This window comes from Octopus sinensis, linkage group LG5 (assembly GCF_006345805.1).
Source record: "Octopus sinensis linkage group LG5, ASM634580v1, whole genome shotgun sequence".
NCBI lineage: Eukaryota > Metazoa > Mollusca > Cephalopoda > Octopoda > Octopodidae > Octopus > Octopus sinensis.
In genome coordinates this window covers 17,552,133-17,575,661 of record NC_043001.1, presented here as the reverse complement: position 1 = coordinate 17,575,661, position 23,529 = coordinate 17,552,133, and the positions used below count along the sequence as shown (strand labels likewise).

At 39.9% G+C, this 23,529-nt stretch overlaps 1 protein-coding gene and 1 non-coding gene across 3 annotated transcripts in view; both read right to left on the bottom strand.

Annotated features, from left to right (window-relative positions):
* Positions 1-314: 314 nt before the first annotated feature.
* Positions 315-23,529, bottom strand: part of LOC115212314 (pyruvate dehydrogenase protein X component, mitochondrial) — a 43,077-nt gene continuing 19,862 nt past the window's right edge. Inside the window, exons 5-14 of one of the 2 annotated variants that reach the window (XM_029781174.2) lie at positions 22,698-22,775; positions 20,392-20,492; positions 18,931-19,160; positions 13,846-13,944; positions 9,825-10,053; positions 8,422-8,497; positions 6,776-6,837; positions 4,510-4,668; positions 1,848-1,912; positions 315-892 (exon numbers count right to left, since the gene is read on the bottom strand). In XM_029781174.2, the coding sequence (XP_029637034.1) occupies positions 490-892; positions 1,848-1,912; positions 4,510-4,668; positions 6,776-6,837; positions 8,422-8,497; positions 9,825-10,053; positions 13,846-13,944; positions 18,931-19,160; positions 20,392-20,492; positions 22,698-22,775 (1,502 nt within the window). In that variant the 3' untranslated portion in view covers positions 315-489. The remainder of the gene's footprint in view (positions 893-1,847; positions 1,913-4,509; positions 4,669-6,775; positions 6,838-8,421; positions 8,498-9,824; positions 10,054-13,845; positions 13,945-18,930; positions 19,161-20,391; positions 20,493-22,697; positions 22,776-23,529) is intronic. The other variant, XM_036503181.1, reaches the window with a different exon arrangement.
* Positions 21,733-21,836, bottom strand: LOC115212452. The gene has a single exon (XR_003881732.1). It is a non-coding gene; the product is annotated as a U6 spliceosomal RNA (small nuclear RNA).

Here is a 23,529-nt window from a genome sequence, read left to right as displayed (position 1 = left end):
TGCTTTGAAAAATGTACCTGATAGCTTTAACCCTTTAATAATAATAATAATAACAATAATATTAATAATAATAATATTATATAACATAAGCACAAGGCCAGAAGGTTAGTCAATTAAATTGACACCAGGACTGGATTGGTACTATATTTTGTTGACTTCAGAACGATGGACAGCAATGTTGATAACAAGATTTGAACTCTGAACGCAAAGGGCTGTAATTAAATACCAAAAGACATTTTGCCTAAAACACTAAGGATTTTTGCTAATCCACCACCTTAAAACATAACAATAACAACAACAACAACAACAACAAATTTACTCTAGATATTTTTTATAGATATATGTACTAAGGATCTGATTTTTGAAAGGAAAATGTGTTGATAAATTAAGAAAAGAAAAAAGAAATATTTTAAATGGTATGAAACAGATATACAACAGCTTTTGATGTTTTTGCCACGGAAACTGAGGACCTTCCACAATTATTGCACTCTAGAATATAAGACTTTTTATAAGGGCTTCTTTTGCTAATACATTCGAATCGGTATTCGGCGCCTTCATGCTTACGGCTACACTCTCAGATTCTGAGACTGAAGTTTCTGGTTCGCTTGGGACAGGTTCTGAAACTGGATTATCACGGGGTGTTGGGGTGTCTCCTCCAGAAAGCATCAGAGTAGGTTTTTCGAGTATTTCTTGGAAGGCCTCTAGAAACATGGCTGCTTCGTGTTCACTGACAGCCCTCCGGTCATAAGACAATACAACGGTCATCATTGTCTTGGCAGTGTTGTTTGTAATCGGCACTAAACGAGATGAACCAATAGCCAGTATTCCAACTTGTGGAGGATTGATTACAGCAGAAAATTCACTTATCCCAAACATTCCCAGGTTTGATATGCTGAAAAGAGAAACAAAAACATTACAATATGTAAATGATTATATTGGGTTGTCCGGAAAGTTCATGCCGATTTTTAAAGGAAAGAAAAAGTCAACCAATACTTGCCATTACATTTTTAAAATCAATTGAAGGAATCACAGAGCATCTCAAAATAAATACGGTAATGAAAGGGTTGCCAGTACTGCCTGACTGGCCCTCATGCCGGTGGCATGTAAAAACACCCAAAACACTCTCGGAGTGGTTGGTATTAGGAAGGGCATCCAGCTGTAGAAACTCTGCCAGACCAGATTGGAGCCTGGGGTAGCCATCTGGTTTGCCAGTCCTCAGTCAAATCGTCCAACCCATGCTAGCATGGAAAGCGGACGTTAAACGACGATGATGATGATGATGATGATACATATATAATATGAACCATTTTGTTGCACAATGCGTCTCCATCTTTCCTTTAACTTGAAAATACCCTCTTCCCAGAATTGAGGTGGTTTCATGGCAAAGAATTCATCAAGGTATCTTTTTACGTCATCCAAGGAATTGAAATTTTTACCATTAAGACTATTCTGCAGAGACCTGAATAAGTGGAAATCCGAAGGCGCAATATCTGGTGAATATGGAAGGTGAGGTAACACCCTCTTAAAGTTATGTACTACTTGTACTTGAGACAGCATTTACCCGGGGTGGGTTGAGCTGACTCTGAGTAAAGATTTCCACAACAATCCCTCACGAATGCTGGAGAATTCATGTTTGGAGTTTTAGTGGAAATACATGTTCACATGTGGTCCTTGGTCACATACACACTTTGGGATAGTGTTATCCATAGCACCTAATCTGATAGAATAAGTACTAGGCTTACAAAGAATAAGTCCTGGCATCGATTTGCTCGACTAAAGGTGGTGCTCCAGCATGGCCACAGTCAAATGAATGAAACAAGTAAGAGAATAAAAGAAAGGATACTCACCTAAATGAACCTCCTTGAAATTCATGAAGCTGGAGTTTTCCCTCTCGTGCCCTTCCAGCAAGTTCCTAGAGAAGAGATAGTTTTGGAAACAACGATTACAAAAAATATAAAATTATAGAGGAAAAAAAAAGCTCAGAATACAATTAAGGGTGGAATATGAGCAAAGATTGGGTGGTCAAGAGAACCAGCCCATTTGTTTCTCAGCTGCGAGGGTTGAATAATAATAATAATAATAATAATAATAATAATAATAAGAAGAAGAAGAAGAAGAAGAAGAAGAAGAAGAAGAAGAAGAAGAAGAAGAAGAAGAAGAAGAAGGATGAAGAAGAAGAAGAAGAAGGAAGATGAAGAAGAAGAAGAAGAAGAAATGAGAAGAAGAAGGATGAAGAAGAAGGAGAAGAAGAAGAAGGATGAAGAAGGATGAAGAAGAAGAAGGAAGAAAGAAGGGAGAAGGAAGAAAGAAAAAAGGGAGAAGAAGAAAGAAAGAAGAAGAAGAAAAAAGAAGAAGAAAGAAAGAAGGAAGAAGAAAAGAAGAAGAAGAAGAAGAAGAAGAAGAAGAAGAAGAAGAAGAAGAAAAGAAGAAGAAGAAGAAGAAGAAGAAGAAGAAGAAGAAGACTACAAATGTAAACAAACACATTGGCATATGTGCATCCACACACTCACACACACATGCTATCATAGTTTCGCATCTGTCTTCCACATCAGCATGGACTGGACAGTTTGACAAGATCCAATGACTCAGAGGACTGCACTGAATTCCAATATCAGTTTACACATGGTTTCTACAGCTAATTGTCCTTCCTAAAGGTACTCCAATCGCTTTACTGAGTGTACTGGGTGCATTTTTCATGACACCGGCAGAAGTGAGGTCACCAAAGTAACTCACAAGACAAAGGAAAGAATCTCAACATACACAACGGGTTTCTTTCAGTTTCTTATTTCCTTATTGCCCACAAGGGGCTAAACACAGAGGGGACAAACAAGGACAGACAAGGGGATTACATCAACCCCACTGCGTAACTGGTACTTAATTTATCGACCCTGAAAGGATGAAAGGCAAAGTCGACCTCGGAGGAATTTGAACTCAGAATGTAACGGCAGACGAAATACCTATTTCTTTACTACCCACAAGGGGCTAAACACAGAGGGGACAAACAAGGACAGACAAAGGGATTAAGTCGATTACATCGACCCCCAGGGCGTAATTGGTACTTAATTTATCGACCCCGAAAGGATGAAAGGCAAAGTCGACCTCGGCGGAATTTGAACTCAGAACGTAACGGCAGACGAAATACCGCTGAGTATTTCGCCCGGCGTGCTAACGTTTCTGCCAGCTCACCGCCTTTCTTTCAGTTTCTGTCCACCAAATCTACTTATAAGCCATTGATCGACCCCAGACTGTTGTAGAAGACATTTGCCCAAAATGCCAAGCAGTGGGACTGAATTCAAGAACCACATGTTGGTTGACAAGTGAACTTCTTAACCCCTAAGCAATACCTGAGCCTCGTTTCTTTCTTCCGTGCCGGTAGCACGTAAAGAGTACCATCCGATCGAGGCCGTTTGCCAGCCTCGTCTGGCACGTAAAAAGCACCCACTACACTCACGGAGTGGTTGGCATTAGGAAGGGCATCCAGCCGTAGAAACATTACCAGATCAGACTGGGCCTGGTGCAGCCTTCTGGCTTCCCAAACCCCAGTTGAACCGTGCAACCCATGCTAGCATGGAAAACGGGCGTTAAACGATGATGATGATGAATAAGAGTACTATTTGAATCATTATGCATACAAACATATACAGCTAGTGACTTCTTGATGCAGCCAAACTAGTTTCCTTAGATCTTAAAATTTAGCCTCAATTTAAAACTTAGGCTGATTTATTTTAACCAATATAAATTTACAATGAATTAAGGCAATATTAAATGTCTGAGGCAGGTCGTAGTCATAAAATTATAAATTTGTGAATTATAGGCACAGAAGTGGCTGTGTGGTAAGTAGCTTGCTTACCAACCACATGATTCCGGGTTCAGCTCCACTGCGTGACACCTTGGGCAAGTGTCTTCTATTATAGCCTCAGGCCGACCAAAGCCTTGTGAGTGGATTTGGTAGACGGAAACTGAAAGAAGCCCATAGTATATATGTATATGTGTGTGTGTGTTTTTCCCCCGACATTGCTTGACAACCGATGCTGGTGTGTTTACGTCCCCTTAGTGGTTCGGCAAAAGAGACCGATAGAATAAGTACTAGGCTTACAAAGAATAAGTCCTGGGGTCGATTTGCTCGACTAAAGGCGGTGCTCCAGCATGGCCGCAGTCAAATGACTGAAACAAGTAAAAGAGTAAAGAGTAAAAAGAGAGCATTAGAATCATCTTTGGAGATGAACATCTTTCTGTTTTAATCTCAATGTAATTAAATTAAGTGGCAAGTTGGCAGAATCATTAGCACGCTGGACAAAATGCTTAGCATTATTCTTGTCTGTTTTTACGTTCCGAGTTCAAATTCTGCCGAGGTCGACTTCATCTTTTTATCTCTCCAGAGTTGAAAAACTAAGTACCAGTGGAGTACTGGGTTTGATGTAATCGACAAGCCCCTCCTCCCCAGAACTTGCTGGCCTTGTGCTAAAATATGAATTCAATATTAATGTTATTAAACGACAGGTTACTTACCTTGACTGAGCTTGAAATATCAGAAATGCCAAGAGTAACGGCATTTTTGACAATTGGTGTAATGAGACCATTTGGAGTTGCCACGGCTATTGAGATATCCACAGATGGTAATTGGACAGGATTACCATCTTTCACTATGGCATTCATATCTGGCACCCGCTGTTGAATTTAGAGAAAAAAAAAACAAATAAGTATCAGAAAATATTTTATTGGACTGTTCAAGTCCCAGTACAATCTATGTATAATTTATTATGTGACATATTAGCAGAGTCATTAGATTATCAGAATAGAATATCCTTAGACTAGCACTATGACCTGGCAATGCCGGGTCATAGAGCTAGTGCATGCATATACAGCTGCGTGCATGTGCATATACACGCGAGTACTGTCCAAATCTCCGACCAATCACATACAGCTAGCTGGCATTCAATTGGCGTATCAAGTTTCAGGCATTTTGATTGGGTTTTGGGTAGAAAATTCACAAAAAAGTCACTTCTATTGATTTTTTAATGGCTTTGCAGGGTGACTGGGGAAATGTAAAGATGTGCACGACCACCCTTGGACGGTTTTGAATGACCATAGAAAGTGTGAGTCCTCTTAGTGAAAAATTGTGGATTTGTATAAAGGACACACACACACACAGACAGACATTTTGCTGTTTACAGATATAGATTATCGGAGTGGTTGGCATTAGGAAGGGCATCCAGCTGTAGAAACTCTGTCAGATCAAGACTGGAGCCTGGTGCATCCATCTGGTTTGCCAGTCCCCAGTCAAACCGTCCAACCCATGCCAGCATGGAAAGTAGACGTTAAACGATGATGATGATGATGATGTTTGTTTTGTTTCAGTTCTCTGTGTTCTGAGTTCAAGTTGACCTTTAATATTTTGAGGGTTGATAAATAAGGTACGAAATAAGAGAAGGAAATTAGAGGAATAGAGAGAGCCCTGTTCATGATAGCTTGCAGTATCTTTCCCCAGATCTTTATGCTCTAAGTTCAAATTCCACCTCCTATTATTGTCTTCTGCGTGACAGGAAATGAGGTTTTTGTAACCTAGCTAAGGGGATAAACCCCTGATATTAGATGGAGTAATAATCTTGGTGACATCAATATGATGAGCTGGCCATGCACAAAGGGAGATAAATGCTGAGAGACAGACAGACAGACAGATAGATAGATAGATAGATAGATAGATAGATAGATATGTTTCTTTATTAGCCACACAGGGCTGCACACAGACAGGACAGATTACAAAGTAGAGCTTTTCTGTTTTGGGGAGAGAAGAAAAAAAAAAGGTGGGGTAGGTTTTTGATCAAAAGGGATCGTAAAAGGGAAAGAAGAAGAAAAAAAAGGAAAAAAAAAAATGATCAATAGGGATTGTGTATCACAGTGTCATGATGTAAAGTGTAAAGGGGGAAGCAGATAAGGTTTATCCGTGGGAAGAAAAGCCTACAGAAAAGACCACTGTAGATAGATAGACAGATAGATGGATATTTATATATACATATATATTTTTGTACATAAGTATGATAAAATCATTATTTAATGATTTATCAGTGGCCAACATACTAAAAATACCATAATGGTTAATTTATATTAAAATTATAATAAGGGTGTTGAATGATTATAACACCAGTCTGCTAGAAGTAGTGGTTCATAGACCTTTTGGGGTCTATTTCTAGCAGGCTGGTGTTGTAACCATTCAACACCCTTATTATAATATTTATATGTATCAAATTCGCAAATTCGATGACTGGCACCTGTGCCAGTGGAGTGCTAAGAGCACCATCCGAGCATGATGGCTGCCAGAGCAGCTGATTGGCTTCTGTGCTGGTGGCATGTAAAAAGCACCATTCAAATGTAATCGTTACCAGCGTCACCTTACTGGCACTTGTGCCGGTGGCATATGAAAAACATTTGAGCGAGGTCGTTGCTAGTGCCGCTGGACTGGCTTGTGTGCAGGTGGCACGTAAAAAAACACCATTTGAGCATGGCTGTTGCCAGTACCACCAAACTGGCGACACTCAAATGTTCTTAGATATATATAAAAAAAAAAAATAGTCTGGTCGATAGTAATACAGTGATATCTATTCCTAGCCATGCATTTAGCTTTCGAATAATACCAACCTTGCTGAATAGGCAAGCATACAGCTGAGGGGGCTGGAGCAACATGAAATGAAATACATTATTTACATTTATATATCTAAGAACATTTGTTAATCTCTCACTCTGACTCAGTCTAAAGGTGTCATAATAAAATCCTTACCCGTAGAGCATGGGCGGCAGCTTTTATGATAAAATCATTCAGGGACACTTTTACACCATCCGCTGTACAAGAGAGGAGAAAAAAAAAATAATACAAATTAGACATTTACTGAATGGCAAGTGTTTAAATGATAACATACACAAATATAATTTATCATTCAATGGTCTGGCAAATGTCTTCTGCTGTGGCCCCAGGCCATCTAGGGTCTTATGAGTAGATTTGAAGGACAGAAACTGTAAGAAGCTTGACACATGTATATATGTATATGTGTTTTATACATATATAGGCGTAGGAGTGGCTGTGCGGTAAGTAGCTTGCTTACCAACCACATGGTTCTGGGTTCAGTCCCACTGCGTGGCACCTTGGGCAAGTGTCTTCTACTATAGCCTCGGGCCGACCAAAGCCTTGTGAGTGGATTTGGTAGATGGAAACTGAAAGAAGCCCATCATATATATATGTGTGTGTGTGTATATATATATATATATATATGTGTGTGTGTGAATATGTTTGTGTGTTTGTCCCCCAAACATCGCTTGAGAACTGATGCTGGTGTTTTGTTTTTTTCGTAAACTCTCCCTATATATATATATATATATATATATATATATATATATACATATATATATATGTATGTGTGTGTGCTTGTGTGTCTGTGTTTGTCCCCCCCAACATCGCTTGACAACCGATGCTGATGTGTTCACGTCCCCGTAAATTAGCAGTTCGGTAAAAGAGACTGATAGAAGAAGGAATATTATTCCGAAATATCATATCAGACTATGGATGACTAAATTACAACAGGTATACACAGCCCATTGTCTGTATTATAGTCTATTGTTGTACCATTCAAAACTCTTTATTCTTTACAAACAATACATAATACTTCAAGCAAACTACAATACTCTTCTTTTACTCTTTTACTTGTTTCAGGCACCAGACTGGAGTATTACCTTCAAGGGTTTCAGCCAGTCCTATTCACTCAAATACTCATTTTAAATGTGGCATGTATCAGTTCCAATTTGTTGAACCAGAAAGTTATGAGAAATAATCAAGTTCCAAGACATAAAGAAATAGTTTCCACCTTCTCAGTTTTAAGCATCAATATGCCACCACCTGATAAATGGCACATAAAAGGCACCATTCGAGTGTGATCGTTACCAGTGTCGTCTTAATGGCACTTGTGCCTGTGCTAGTAGGGTGCCAAGAGCACCATCCGAGCGTGATCGTTGCCAGAGCAGCCAACTGGCTTCTGTGCCGGTGGCACATAAAAGGCACCATTTGAGTGTGATCGTTACCAACGTCGCCTTACTGGCAGCTGTACTGGGGGCATGTGCAAAAAGATTCGAGCGAGGTCGTTGCCAGTACCGCCTAACTGGCCCCTGTGCCGGTACCACGTAAAAAGCACCTGCTACACTCTCGGAGTGGTTGGCGTTAGCAAGGGCATCCAGCTGTAGAAACTCTGCCAGATCAAGATTGGAGCCTGATGCAGCCATCTGGTTTGCCAGCCCTCAGTCAAAATCGTCCAACCCATGCTAGCATGGAAAGCAGACATTAAACGATGATGATGATGATGATGATGATGATGATGACTTGTGTGTGTGTGTGAGTGAGTGCGTGCTTGAATGCACGAGTGTGTGTTTAATGCTTACCAATCAATTTCTTCCTAAGTGCACTCACACTGTCAACATTGCATTCAATAGAGCCATAAGAATGGGGAATAGTCGTCTAGAAGAGATAGAATATGGAATGTCAGCATAACAAATTTCAATATATGGCAATGAAGAATTAAATAACATGCAACGATCTGTCAGAAAACTTAATTACATCTATTTTACAGTAAACAAATTCTAATCAAAATAATTTTTTAAAATACTCTATTTTCTGACATAGAAATTAAACTTTCCAGACCCAAATTAACACCCTACATCCTACAAAAAACGACTTCGGAGGACCAAAAATCCCACAGAAATGCAACAGGATTTGGTAAAATAACAACAATATTTGAACCCTTCATGGTTATACTATAGACTACGTAGACTTATATCCTGGAAAAATATGATAAATTTAGGGGGTCTTTGTTTCTATGGCACCCATGATGTCATAGTTATGGTCATTGCTGCTGTCACATAAATGGCACCCGTGCCAGTGGCATGTAAAAAACACCCACTATACTCTTGGAGTGGTTGGCGTTAGGAAGAGCATCCAACTGTAGAAACCATGCCAAATCAGACTGGAACTTGGTGCAGCTCTCCGGCTTAAGTTCCAGTCTAACCCATGCCAGCATGGAAAGTGGATATTAAATTTTTGTATGGTTCCCAAAGCATCAAGTGCCAAAAATGAAGACTAGCAGTAGACCAGAGTTGTACCACACGCAAGCTATTTTTTTAACTCGAGCAGAATAACTCGTGCGTATCATATTATGATAAATAGCTTCAGATAGTTCGTTTTCATAAACCGGTAGACGTAAATGTATGACGCTACGTTATTGTCACGGTGAACGTAAATAGACGCGAGCTCGTTGGCACTTGTGTGTTTGTGTGGCCTCAGATAAAAAAGACCGGAGCAGGGTCTCGCATGCTTCAGGTAATACCGGCGTCAAGGGGTTAAGAATCATTTCTAATATCCTTTCACAAGGACTGAAATTTTGGGAGATGGGGTTAATCGATTACAGTGGCCCCAGTGTTCAACTGGTACTTATTTCATCGACCTCAAAAAGGGAAGAAGGAAATGATCAGCTTCAGCAGAATCAAATTAGTTCTAATATAAGAACTGACAATTTGGTCGATAAAGTCACGTCCCTTACCTATTTCTTTACTACCCACAAGGGGCTAAACACAGAGAGGACAATCAAGGACAGACAAACGGATTAAGTCGATTACATCGACACCAGTACGTAACTGGTACTTATTTAATCGACCCCAAAAGGATGAAAGGCAAAGTCGACCTTGGCAGAATTTGAACTCAGAACATAGTAGCAGACGAAATGCCGTTAAGCATTTCGCCCGACGTGCTAACATTTCTGCCAGCTCGCCGCCTTAGTCACATCGCTTACCTTTGATTCAGTCAAACGTTTGGCTATTGTTTTCCTCATACTGCTAACAGGAATATCTGTGTACTTTAGCTTTGATGGACCCTTAGCGGCAGGCGCAGGTGGTGGTGGTGCTTTTATCTGAGTTTGAGTAATTGGTGGAACAGGTACTGACTGAACAGGTGTTGGCTGAACCGGAGATGGTGGGCTTGACCTCACAAGATGTTTTGTCTTGATGACTGAGAGAACATCACTGGAAGAAAAACAAAGAGCACTGGTTTCTCATATCCATTGTTGAAGTAATTTTGTTTATATTTGATTAACTAATATTTTATTCTGACACTAGGACCAATCTGTTAGCTCTCAAAGGAACTCACCAAATTCTGCTGACATAAAAATCTGCTCTGTTCCCCTACTTTGCAGGAAGGCCAACTCATTGTGAAACAACTATTCCAATGAAAACCTATTTCTTTACTACCCACAAGTGGCTAAACACAGAGGAGACAAACAAGGACAGACAGACAGATGGATTAAATCGATTGTATCGACCCTAGTGCGTAACTGGTGCTTATTTAATCGACCCCGAAAGGATGAAAGGCAAAGTCGACCTCGGCGGAATTTGAACTCAGAACGTAGCGGCAGATGAAATACTGCTAAGCATTTCGCTCGGCGTGCTAACATTTCTGCCAGCTCACCACTGCATGGATGGGATGGTTTTCCGATGAAAACCATCCAATCCATGCAAGTGTAAAGAAACAACAGCAGAAAAAACTCAAAAAAGAATTTTTCTGATGAAGAGTATTTCCTAAAAATATTAGGGGTTGCTACTCTTCACAAGAAACAAAACACCCCATGTTAGCCATCTCTGGTATTAATATCTGAGATTACGAAGTAAGACTGACAACCCATTTATCCGTCAGGTTTACAAAAAAAATTATAATTATATGCTTTATCTAGTTTTAAAATAAAACATAAGTAATAGGAGTTAGACATAGTAGTATTAAATCAGTACAACTTCACTATTTTTATATTACCATTTTCACTGCCAATAGAAAATCTGTATATCATACTTAAAGCATATATACTTTTTCAAAGCTTTCTAAATTGCAGTAGCCTTCTTAAGAAAGCATCTCTTATATAGTGTTAACAAAACACAGAAATACATCAGCAACAAGTGAAAATCACTCAGCAGTGGCAAAGGCAGTGGTACATCCAGATTTCTGCTTTTTTTGAGTTTCATCAGTAGCAAGTATCCACTGGACAGTTGTTTTAAAATAAATTCCTGCTTCCCAAGATAAGTCAAGACAGGAGTTCCTCCTCAACGACAGAAAATTTGATGGAACATGATTTTCTTTTTCTTATTTTTTTTTTAGGGTGCAATCATACAACAAAAGTTGTGTTGTCAAATAAGCTAAAAACCTGTACATCATCATCATCATCGTCGTTTAACGTCAGCTTTCCATGCTAGCATGGGTTGGACGATTTTGACTGAAAGCTGGCGAACCAGATGGCTGCACCAGGCTCCAATCTTGATTTGGCAGAGTTTCTACAGCTGGATGCCCTTCCTAACGCTAACCACTCCGAGAGTGTAGTGGGTGCTTTTTACGTGCCACCGGCATGGGGGCCAGTCAGGCGGTACTAAGAGAAAATATATATTCTAAATCCAATATTAAGCAGTACTCATCAAGGGACATGAAATATAATAAAGAATTCATTGTGCCAGAGGCACATAAAAAGCACCATTTGAGCATGGTCGATGCAAGTGCCGTCTGACTGGCACCCATGCTGGTGGCACATAAAAAGCACCCACTCTCAGAGTGGTTGGCATTAGGAAGGGCAGCAAGCTGTAGAAAACCTTGCTAGATCAGATTGGAGCCTGGTGCAGCCTCCTGTCTTACCAATCGTCAGTCAAACCGTCCAACCCATACCAGCATGGAAAGCAGATGTTAAACAATGATGATGATGATGATGATGATTGTAAATCCATTTAAACCAACTCATAGACCCTAAAATGCTACAGGCATGTGTGCTCTTTCAATGGCAACCATACTTTCTTCTAGAGATACAAACCTGAAGAAGCTATGTATGTATGACAAATAATAATGCTGATTCAAACTTTTGAACTTGCAAGTACTATTTAGTGCGAAATCAAATTTGATGACTGGCATCCGTGCTAGTGGAGCACTAAGAGCACCATCTGAGCGTGATCGTTGCCAGAGTAGCTAACTGGCTTCCGTGCCAGTGGAACGTAAAAAGCACTATTCGAGCATGATCGTTACCAGCTTAGTGGCACATGAAAATACATTCAAGCGAGGTTGTTGCCAGTGCTGCTGGACTGGCTCCTGTGCAGGTGGCACGTAAAAAACACCATTTGAGCGTGGCTGTTGCTAGTACCACCTGACTGGCCCTCGTGCCGGTGGCATGTAAAAGCACTCACTACACTCATGGATCTGGCAGAGTTTCTACAGCTGGATGCCCTTCCTAATGCCAACCACTCTGAGATTGTAGTGGGTGCTTTTTATGTGCCACCGGCACGGGGGTCAGTCAGGTGGTACTGGCAATGACCTCGCTTGAATTTTTTTACACATGTCACCGGCACAGGTGCCACTAAGGCGACGTTTGGTAACGATCACGCTTGAAAGGTGCCCTTTTATGTGCCACTGGCACAGAAGCTGGTTAGCCGCTCTGTCAACGATCACACTCGTATGGTGCTCTTTGCACCCCTCTAGTACGGATGCCAGTCATCGAATTTGATTTTGATTTTGATTTCACTTGCTTCAACTGGTCTTAATAAAAGAGTAAAGTGCTGTGTTGATAAAATGATAAGAAAATACTCAACAAGGTAAAGGTTATTGCCATGAACTGGGTTAAGTTAGATATTATTTCAGTAAAGCGAGAAAAAGGGATTAGTAGTATGATGCCTGACAATAGTATTAAAATGGTGATGTGTTAGTAAAGTATGGCGATTGGGTTATAGTTACAAGTTAGTAAAATATTAATGGGAGATGTTAATGAGACAATGGACTTAGGCAATCAGAGGGAAAATAATAAACAAATGTACATACACACATACACGCAGACACACATACACACAGACACACAAGGGGAATTTCAACCATGTTTTGTGGCCTGCTACCACAACAGCTCCTTTATAGGATCCAGTTAGCTCAAGACATCATCAGGAGGAACCACGTCCGGTTTCGGGTCTCTACCCCTCTACCGTTTTGATGTGGTGGGACCCCTAACTTTCGGAGATATCTTCAGCTGTGGTGTTGAGTGACACACATACACACAAAATGTATGTAAAAATACATGCGCACATATAAACGTAAAACACATAATAAATAGATTTCTGACAATGAAGAGGAAAGTCGATGTAATAGATCCTAGTACCCTTACACATACCTTGGTACCCTGGTACTCCAACAAGGATGACAGGCAAAGGCGACCTTGCCAGGATTTGAACACAAAATGTAAAGGGATGTAACTAAATACCTGAAGGTATTTATTTCAGTGTTCTACCATTTTTGGTTCCTGTCACCTTGTAATATAAATATGATATAAATTAATGTGGAGGCGTAATGGCCCAGTGATTAGGGCAGCGGACTCGCGGTCGGAGGATCGTGGTTTCGATTCCCAGACTGGGTGCTATGTGTGTTTATTGAGCAAAAACACCTAAAGCTCCATGAGGCTCCGGCAGGGGGTGGTGGCAACCCCTGTTGTACTCTTTCACCCCAACTTTCTCTCACTCTTTCTTCCTGTTTCTTGAGTAATGCTACGATAGATTGATGTCCCATCCAGCTGGGGGGAACACATACGCCACAGAAACCGGGAAACCGGGTCTATGAGCCTGGCTAGGCTCGAAAAGGGGCGCATAAATAAAAATAAATAATAAATTAATGTAACAAAAAAATCTAAGGTTTAGTATGATGCTGTGTTAGAGGGGTTAGTTGAAGCACAGGTGGGTTAATGTAGTAAGGAAACAAACACTATAGCAGAATTATAAGTAAATATATGTGTATATATATAAAATTCCGTGGTTTACCCCTTCAGAATTTGACCTCGAGAACCACTTTGTTGAACATCTTTTGGGCTGATATTGTACTCTTCCAATAATTTCTTAACTGAAGGACCGACTCTTGTTCTGTAATGATGGCAGAGCAAAGAGGATGATATCAGGGGTAAAATTGACATTTGCTATTTATTAAAGGAACTTCATATGTTAGACATGTCTGAGTATAAAAGAGATTAAAAAAAAAAAAGAGAGAATAAAAGTGTAAATGAACTGCAATAATTTGTGAGTAATTAAAATTTTATTGATACAGTATGAGCTGTTGGAATTTAGTTTTAAAAATGAATGATGTTTCTTGCATAACATACATGATCTTATACCATATATTATCTGTTATATATATATATATTAGAAGAAATGAGGTACTTAGAAATCTGAATGGTTTTATATTTACAGATATTTATTAGTATGTTACATGTTTTTATAAATCATATATCATATATTAGTGCTTTCGTCCATTCTAGTGGAGTTTTCAAATTGAACTAAGTTTTTGCAGGAATTTTGACTCTTTTTATAGTTTTTTGAGTGTGCGGTGGTGGGGAGAGATATAAGATAGTACAAGAGGTTGATGAATGGGGAGAAAATGTGCACATGCATGCACACACATACACACACACATGCTCTCTCTCACTTTCTACCCATTCATCAACCTCTTGTACTATCTTATATCTCTCCCCGCCCCTACACACTCAATAATACTATAAAAAGAGTCAAAATTCCTGCAAAAACTTAGTTCAATTTGAAGACTCCACTAGAATGGACGAAAGCGCTAATATATATGATATATGATATATGATTTATAAAAACATGTAGCATACTAATAAATATCTGTAAATATAAAACCATCCAGATTTCTAAGTACCTCATTTCTTCTAATATATAATACCTGTACATCATCTCCAAACCTTCTAATATATATATATATATATTATATATATATATATTTATATGTGTGTGTATATATACAGTCATGGTTAAAAGTTTGGAACATTTTTCTAAAAGCAAAAATTGTTATGCCCAAGTACAATTCAATTCAAATATAACTTTGGGCATTTGATATAAAAATTCTAATTTTCAGACCTATGATCCAAACTTTTTGGCCATGACTGTGTATGTAAGAATAATATAGTTTGTGTGAAGCAATGTCTTATATATAAAAATGTTTTCAAGTATTTTTTGATATGAAGCCCAAACGATGCAAGTTATAAGTAAAATTACAAGTTGATGTTTGGTAGTTTTTTTTTCTCGTATTTGAATGTTTCAGTATTACGACTCCTTCTTCAGGAAATCTTCACAGAAATGGTCTCCGTGAGCTGAATTCTCTAAAGATTTCCTGAAGCAGATTTCTTAGCCCCGAAGTACTGAAATACAAGGTAAAAGTACTAAACATTGACGTGTATATTTTCTTATTACTTCCATTGTTTTGGCTTTATAAAAAAATGTATTTAAAAACATTTACATATATATATATATATATATATATAAGCCATTTACGAAACACAAAAAGCGTTAGATTCACTTCAACATTTAAATTTAATTTGTCAAAATATTTTCGTCGCTTTGAGACCACGACCTGTTCACTGACAAAATTCCGTGCAGCACGGAATTTTGTCAGTGAACAGGTCGTGGTCTCAAAGTGACGAAAATATTTTGTCAAATATAAATTTAAATGTTGAAGTGAATCTAACAGTTTTTGTATGTTTCTTAAATGGCTTATAAACACCTTCCACGCTGCAATTGTTTTCGTTCCAGCACATGATCTCAGATCAGGTCACTTGCTATGCAAGTACATCTCCGTAATATATACATACATATATATATGAATAAATGTGAGGGTGTGTGTGTGTGTATGTGTATACAAATTTAGTATGGATAAATGTATGTTTGTCATTTCTTTTTAACTATTTTAATTCGTCCAACAAAGAAGGAACTGGTTTCTGACCAAAATCCAAAGATCCATCAATAAAATTTAGGTAAAAGCAACAGTGATATATATATATATATGAATTTGCATTTATTTCATGTATGCATATACAAGGTGTTCATAAATTATCTTTACAACTACCACAAATTATTGCATCTATTAAAGTTGAGATTGTCTGAATGTGTTGCGTGCAACCAACGGAATCCACGTGGAAGTGTTCTGATGTTTCTAATAAAACTATATTTGTTTGCCTAGATTTTCCAACAGATTCTGCTCAGTTATCCTTGTTTTTTAATTGTTTTCTGAGTTTTTCAAATTGGAAAGGTGATTCATAGGCACCTTGTGTGTCTATCACAAACAAACATACACACATAATTTAATAAGCTTGACTCAGCTAGATTTTTGTAGGCTTGTAGACAAACCTAACTCATCAGGCATCTATATGTATGGGAATCAAATATAACTGATGATCTCTAAATACAATTGCAGCATGGAAGGTGCTTATAAGCCAATTAAGAAACACACAAAAGCCGTTAGATTCACTTCAACATTTAAATTTAATTTGACAAAATATTTTCGTCGCTTTGAGACCACGACCTGTTAGCACGAAGTTTTGTCAGTGAACAGGTCGTGGTCTCAAAGCACCGAAAATATTTTGACAAATTAAATTTAAATGTTGAAGTGAGTATAACGGTTTTTTTGTGTTTCTTAAATGGTTTATAAACACCTTCCACGCTCCAGTTGTTTTTGTTCTAGCACACGATCTCAGATCAGGTCACTTGCTATGCAAGTACATCTCTAAATACAGTTTTTAGAATTTGGCTCCCATGCCAGTGACACATGGAAAGCATCATTTGAGCATGATCATTGCCAGTGTCACCTTACCGGCACATGTGCTGGTGGCACGTGAAAAACAACATTCGAGCGTGGTCATTGCCAGTTCCACCGAACTGGTTCCTGTGCAGGTAGCACATAAAAACACCTTTTGAGCGTGGTCGTTGCCAGAACCACCTGACTGGCCCTCGCGCTGGTGTTACATCAAAGCACCCACTACACTCTTTAGAGTGGTTGGCGTTAGGAAGGACATCCAGCTGTAGAAACTTTGCCAGATCAGATTGAGCCTGGTGCAGCCTCTGGCTCACCAGTCCTCAGTCAAACCGTCCAACTCATGCCAGCATGGACAACGGACGTTAAACGATGATGATGTTGTAGAAAGCCTATGTACATGAATGCGGGGCAATTATGAAGATAATAGAAAACCGCCTTACTGGCACCTGTGCTGGTGGAATGTGTAAAAAGATTCGAGCGAGGTCGTTGCCAGTACCGCCTGACTGGCCCCCATGCCGGTGGCTCCCGTGCAGGTGGCACGTAAAAGCATCCACTACACTCTCAGAGTGGTTGGCGTTAGGAAGGGCATCCAGCTGTAGAAACTCTGCCAAATCAGGATTGGAGCCTGGTGCAGCCATCTGGTTCGCCAGACCTCAGTCAAAATCGTCCAACCCATGCTAGCATGGAAAGCGGATGTTAAACGATGAACGATGATGAGAGTAAATTAAGGAGGATGAAGAAAATTTGTTGGTAACAACATTTACTGAATGGAAATTTAACAATTCTGACTTAAGTTTGTGGGACACCGTTGGCAAAGAATCAATGAGGTTGTATGTCACCTATTACTATGGGAAGAAGCATGTGGTAGGAAAAGGGGAAGACCTTGTTGAACATATGTGTGACATTCACTGAAAGACACAAACCTTGAAGAAAGGATGTATCGCAAAGATGATGAAGGACAGGAAAGTGTGGAAGCATGAAGGGGACAGGGGAATGATATTTGGAGAGCTTATGGCATGATGGACTCACTCTCTCTCTCTCACACACATGACTATACTACCATCACCACCACTACCATGGGGTAGATCAGTGTGCTTGCTATATCTACAAATATCTACATGTGTGTGCGTTGCATGTGTGTTTGTGTGTGTGTGTAATGAAGCTGATTTGGGGGTGACCGTGTTGACCAGTCAGATCAATATATTAATAGAGAGAGAGAGAGAAAGAGAGAGAGATTTATAGAGAAGAAAATTCGTTGGAATGAATATGAATGTTACACCCACCGTGTCAATAAGGGGTTCTCTATGTCTGCAATTCTTAACCTAGGAGAAATGTTCTCCAAAAAGGGCAAATTCCAAGATTCTAGAGGGAAATTTGGGTTTTCCAATGAGAAAATTGTTTTTAATTTGAAAATTTCTATTTCTTTACTACCCACAAGGGGCTAAACACAGAGAGGACAAACAGATTAAGTCGATTACACCGACCCCAGTGCGTAACTGGTACTTAATTTATCAACCCTCAAAAGGATGAAAGGCAAAGTTGACCTCGGTGGAATTTGAACTCAGAATGTAGCGGCAGACGAAATACCTATTTCTTTACTACCAACAAGGGGCTAAACATAGAGGGGACAAACAAGGACAGACAAACGGATTAAGTCGATTACATTGACCTCAGTGTGTAACTGGTACTTATTTAATCGACCCTGAAAGGATGAAAGGCAAAGTTGACCTCGGCGGAATTTGAATTCAGAACGTAATGGCAGACGAAATACGGCTACGCTTTTCACCCGGCATGCTAACGATTCTGCCAGCTTGCCGCCTTGTTTTCAATTTGAAAATTTCTTTGTCATTATTCGCAGTATTATGACTAAATTTGATTTTAAGAATGCTGCCCACCAGATTGCTTTTATCATTTAAGGGTAGGTGGGTAGAATTGAGGAGATGAAGTGTTAAATACAGAAAGAAAAATGGTTTGGAAATATTGTTTGAGAGGAATAGTGGTTGTTGTGACTAAAGTGATGCAGTGTTGGTTGTAGTAGAGTGGTAGTGACCGTACTGGTGAGATCGTAACTGTGGTGGTAGTTGTACAATTGGAATGAGGTGAAGCAGACGTTATTGACCTTATGAGTCTTAACTACAGGTAATTAATAACCATAACTACCCGGAATATAGCATGGAGGGCCCAAACACTCAACCACCATTGATGCAACAGCGCTAATGATCATGGCCCAAACGATAAGCTAATTACCCTTTGGTAGGAAATTACTAACATTACAAGATGGTTACTGATTCAAGCTGACAACTTACAGAGCATGTATTTCTTCAATGATTTCAGCATTGCTCTGTAACGGTGCTGCAGCTGGTGAGGTTGCAGAAGAGACTGGTGGTGGTGGCGCTGCAGGTTTGGGGCTCGGGACTGGTGCATCTGTACTGGCTGTCACATCAGTAGGGATAGTTACATTCTGCCAATCATCATCCAGATCTACCATCAATGCAATCAGATGACCGATTTTAACATTTTTACTGTTTTCAGGCATCTGCAAAAAAAAAAGAAAAAAAAAATATAAGTAGAAGTAAAATTTTTTTAAATGATTAGGAAGGGCATTGTGGGATTAGGAAGGGTGTCCTGGCGTTAGGAAGGGCATCGTGGCATTAGAAAGGGCATCCAGCAGTAGAAGCTCTGCTAGAACAGATTGGAGTCTGGTGCAGCCATCTGGTTTGCCAGACCTCAGTCAAATCGTCCAAACCCATGCTAGCATGGAAAGCGGACGTTAAATGATGATGATGATGATATCAAAGAAATGAAGGAGTGGCTGTGTGGTAAGTAGCTAATGCATACGAACAACATGGTTCTGGCTTCAGCGCTGCCTTCACTGGCTTCCGTGCCAGTGGCATGTAAAAAGCAGTGTCCGATCATGGACGTTGCCAGCCTCGCCTGGCCCCCGTGCGGGTGGCACGTAAAAAGCACCATCCGAATGTGGCCAATGCTAGCGCTGCCTTGACTGGCTTCCGTGTTGGTGGCACGTAAAAACCACCAACCGATCGTGGCCATTGTCAGCTTCCCCCGGACGTAAAAAGCACACACTACACTCACAGAATGGTTGGCATTAGGAAGGGCATCCAGCTGTAGAAACACTGCCAGATTAGACTGGAGCCTGGTGCAGCCTCCTGGCTTCCCAGACCCCGGTTGAACCATCCAACGCATGCTAGCACAACGATGATGATGATGATAGGCTAGCTGGGTACTGTCCAGACTCCAGTTGTCCGTTTTCATATCGTTTCTATGGCTGGATGCCCTTCCTAACACCAACCCCTTCACAGAGTGTGCTGAGTGTTTTTTTACATGCTACCAGCATGGGTGCATTTATGCAGCACCTGTGCATTTTCAGATGGCACCAGCATGAGAGCATGTTACGTTTTACCATGGCACCAGCACTTGCAAAGGACATGCCTGTATGTAAAGTACTGGACCAAGCGCAGGGGTTGATATATATTTCTTTACTACCCACAAGGGGCTAAACATAGAGGGGACAAACAAGGACAGACAAAAGGATTAAGTCGATTACATCGACCCAGTGTGAAACTGGTACTTTATTTATCGACCCCGAGAGGATGAAAGGCAAAATCGACCTCGGCGGAATTTGAACTCAGAACGTAGCAGGAGTTGATATAATTGACTAAAACCTTTCAAACGTTCAAAGTGGTTGACCAGGATGGTCAGTCATGGTCCAATGACCGACACCAATAAAAGAATAATAGAATATTTACAAGAATCTTCGCTAAAATGCCTTCTTCTTCAATGTCCATGCTAACCACAGCCTTGTCAGTTTGAATATCACAAAGAACGTCACCAGGGGCCACTTTGTCACCTAAAAGCCAAACAGAAAAGAGAGTCAGACATGGCATTTATAATCAAACTCATTTAACCCCTTAGCATTCAGATTAATCTGTCAAATGTAATCCTTATTTATACACATTGTTTTGAGTTAATCATGCATTATCTTTTTAGTTTCGAGATGTTGATGATGTGATAGTTTATTTTGGGAATGGCAATGTAGGGTAGGTGTGAGAGGCTGGATCTAGCTAGTTTGAATATGAAACAAGTAGAACATTTGGGTCTGATATGGCTAGTTTAAATGCTAAAGGGTTAAAACATACTATAAGTTAATAGGTAAACTAGCTTAAGGTGACCCGCTCTACGTGCGGGTGAGGGTGTGGTTGTTACTAACTGTTGCTTCCTTTCTGTTTCTTAAATCTTGCCTTAATTTTCAAAATTTCGAACCCATTTTCTGCGCTTAAATTACAAATCCACTTCCACTTTACCATGTTGAAAATTTGATTGAAATTGAGCAAAAGGCATCCAATCTAGACCCCAAAGTGTCCCCATATATCAATAAAATCCCCATTTCCAAAGCAAAGCAACCACTGTAGCACCCCAAAACGTCTCCACATCAATTTCTCACCTCCTGTAAATTCTAATCCCCTTTTTACATAATCCAATTTGTATCAACATTCACCTTCTTCATTTTATAGATTAGATTAAAGATAACCACCTCTAACCCCTGCAGCAACATAAAAAGCCACCATTATTCAAACAGCGCAACCTGTCTATCCCATAAAACTCAATTTTTCCCATATTCCTCACCATGGCAACCAAACGGTAGCCCCGAGCGACATGCAGCCCTCCTCACACCATTGCCCAGCCCATTTTACCCCCCAGTGTAAATTTTGGCACCAATCCAACCCCATTTACCGCCCCTAAAACCGTTCCCATCCCAAAATGAGACAAACATCCAAGAAATCAAACAACTTTTTCGCATTTCAGTTTTATAGATATTGATAAATAAGGAAGGGAGGAAGAAATATTACTTTATTGCCCACAGAGGGTTAAACACAGAGGGGGGGGGGTGATAAACAAGGACACACAAAGAGATTAAGTCGATTACATCGACCCCAGTGCATAACTGGTACTTATTTAATCGACCCCCAAGAGGATGAAAGGCAAAATCGACCTCGGCAGAATTTGAACTTAGAACGTAGCGACAGACAAAATACAGCTAAGCACTTCGCCCGGCGTGCAAACGATTCTGCCAGCTCGCCGCCTTTAATAGAAATATAGAACACTTCACGAATTTGCGTGTCATCCTTGCGCAGGGGCCATGCTAATCTTCTCTGTATCGTTCCAATTTTAGAATATGTACCTCCATAGAAAGGAAGAAAGAAGCAACACTATTTCATTTAGTATTTCTCAGTGTGGTTAGTAGACTTGTTTTCTAGCTACATGGTTTTGGGTTCAGTCCCACTGCATGGTACCTTGGGCAAAAGTCCTCTGCTATAGCCTCAGGCTGGCTGAAGACTTGTGGTTGAATTTGGTAGGCAGGAGTTATCGTTGTGTGTAAGTGCTTGTGCCTCCCAACAGAGAGGGACCCCTTTGATATCTGTTTTCCTCTATTGGACCTTCATAGCCCTTTAATGTTTAAAAAAAATTATTCCCCTATATTTTTATGATTAAATATCATCAGGAATTGTATTAAAAAGTTGTTAAAATATTTTGGGTATTGTAGAAGTATGACCAATTTATTGTGGGATAAATTTTAACAACAAAATCTTACTTGGATCCCACCAAGGGCCACATGGACCCTGGTTAAGGACTGCTGCTCTAAGTGGATATGGTGTTGTGTGTTGATTTCTGAGAGAGAGGGGAGGAGTAGGGGGAGAAAGAGAGAGAAAGGTGTACCACACATCAGATGCTGAAGTGATTGCAGGGCAACGTAAGACGAAATGTTTTGTTCAAGGACATAGCATAAATCCTAGCCCAGAAATTGAAACCACAGTCTTGCAATCATGAATGTAATCTGATAGTATGTCAATTCAGTCTGGACTGATCTACATCTAAGCAAGAGCCTAGATTATCTCTTTACCATATGACTGCTCACGTACAGAGCTTACTACTACAACTACTACTACTATTAATCTACCCCTGCCACCACTACAACTACTACGACAAGAACCAAACCGTTTTTATTCAGTGCTCTCTAAAAGACTGTGATAAATACAAAATTCTAAATATTTACCTTCCTGCTTGTGCCATTTTATAATGTCTCCTTCAGACATGGTCGGAGATAAAGAGGGCATCTCTATGCGCATGCCACCTGCAACAAATTAGAAAGAGCAAATGATAAACAAACATAATTGAAATTCAAAAAAAAAAAAACAAAGAAAAAAAACCAACAAAATATGCATAGTGTGTGTGTATGCATACATGTACTGGAAGTAGATTAGTGAAAGTATAATATAAGGTTGTCCCAAAAGTTCGTAGAAAGTCTTGGAAAATAATGGTCTTTATTTTGAGGAATAATTTTTGTTGTTTTTGTTAGTACTTGGCGAGTAAAAATTCAATTTTCGCAAGTGTTTACAAACTTTTGGGACAACCTAATAGTTAAAATGATTTTAACTATTATACTTTCACTAATCTACTTCCAGTACATGTATACATACACACACACACATCATCATCATCATCATCATCGTTTAATTTCCGCTTTCCATGCTAGCATGGGTTGGACGAATGACTGAGAGCTGGCGAACCAGATGGCTGCACCAGGCTTCAATCTTGATCTGGCAGAGTTTCTACAGCTGGATGCCCTTCCTAATGCCAACCACTCCCAGAGTGTACTGGGTGCTTTTATGTGCCACTGGCATGGGGCCAATCAGGCGGTACTGGCAACGAGCTTGCTCGAATCTTTTTACACATGCCAGCCACCGGCACAGGTGCCAGTAAGGCGATGCTGGTAACAATGATGCTCGAATGGTGTCTTTTACGTGCCACTGGCACGGAGGCCAGATAGCCATTCTGGCAATGATCACACTCGGATGGTGCTCTTAATACCCTACTAGCACAGGGCT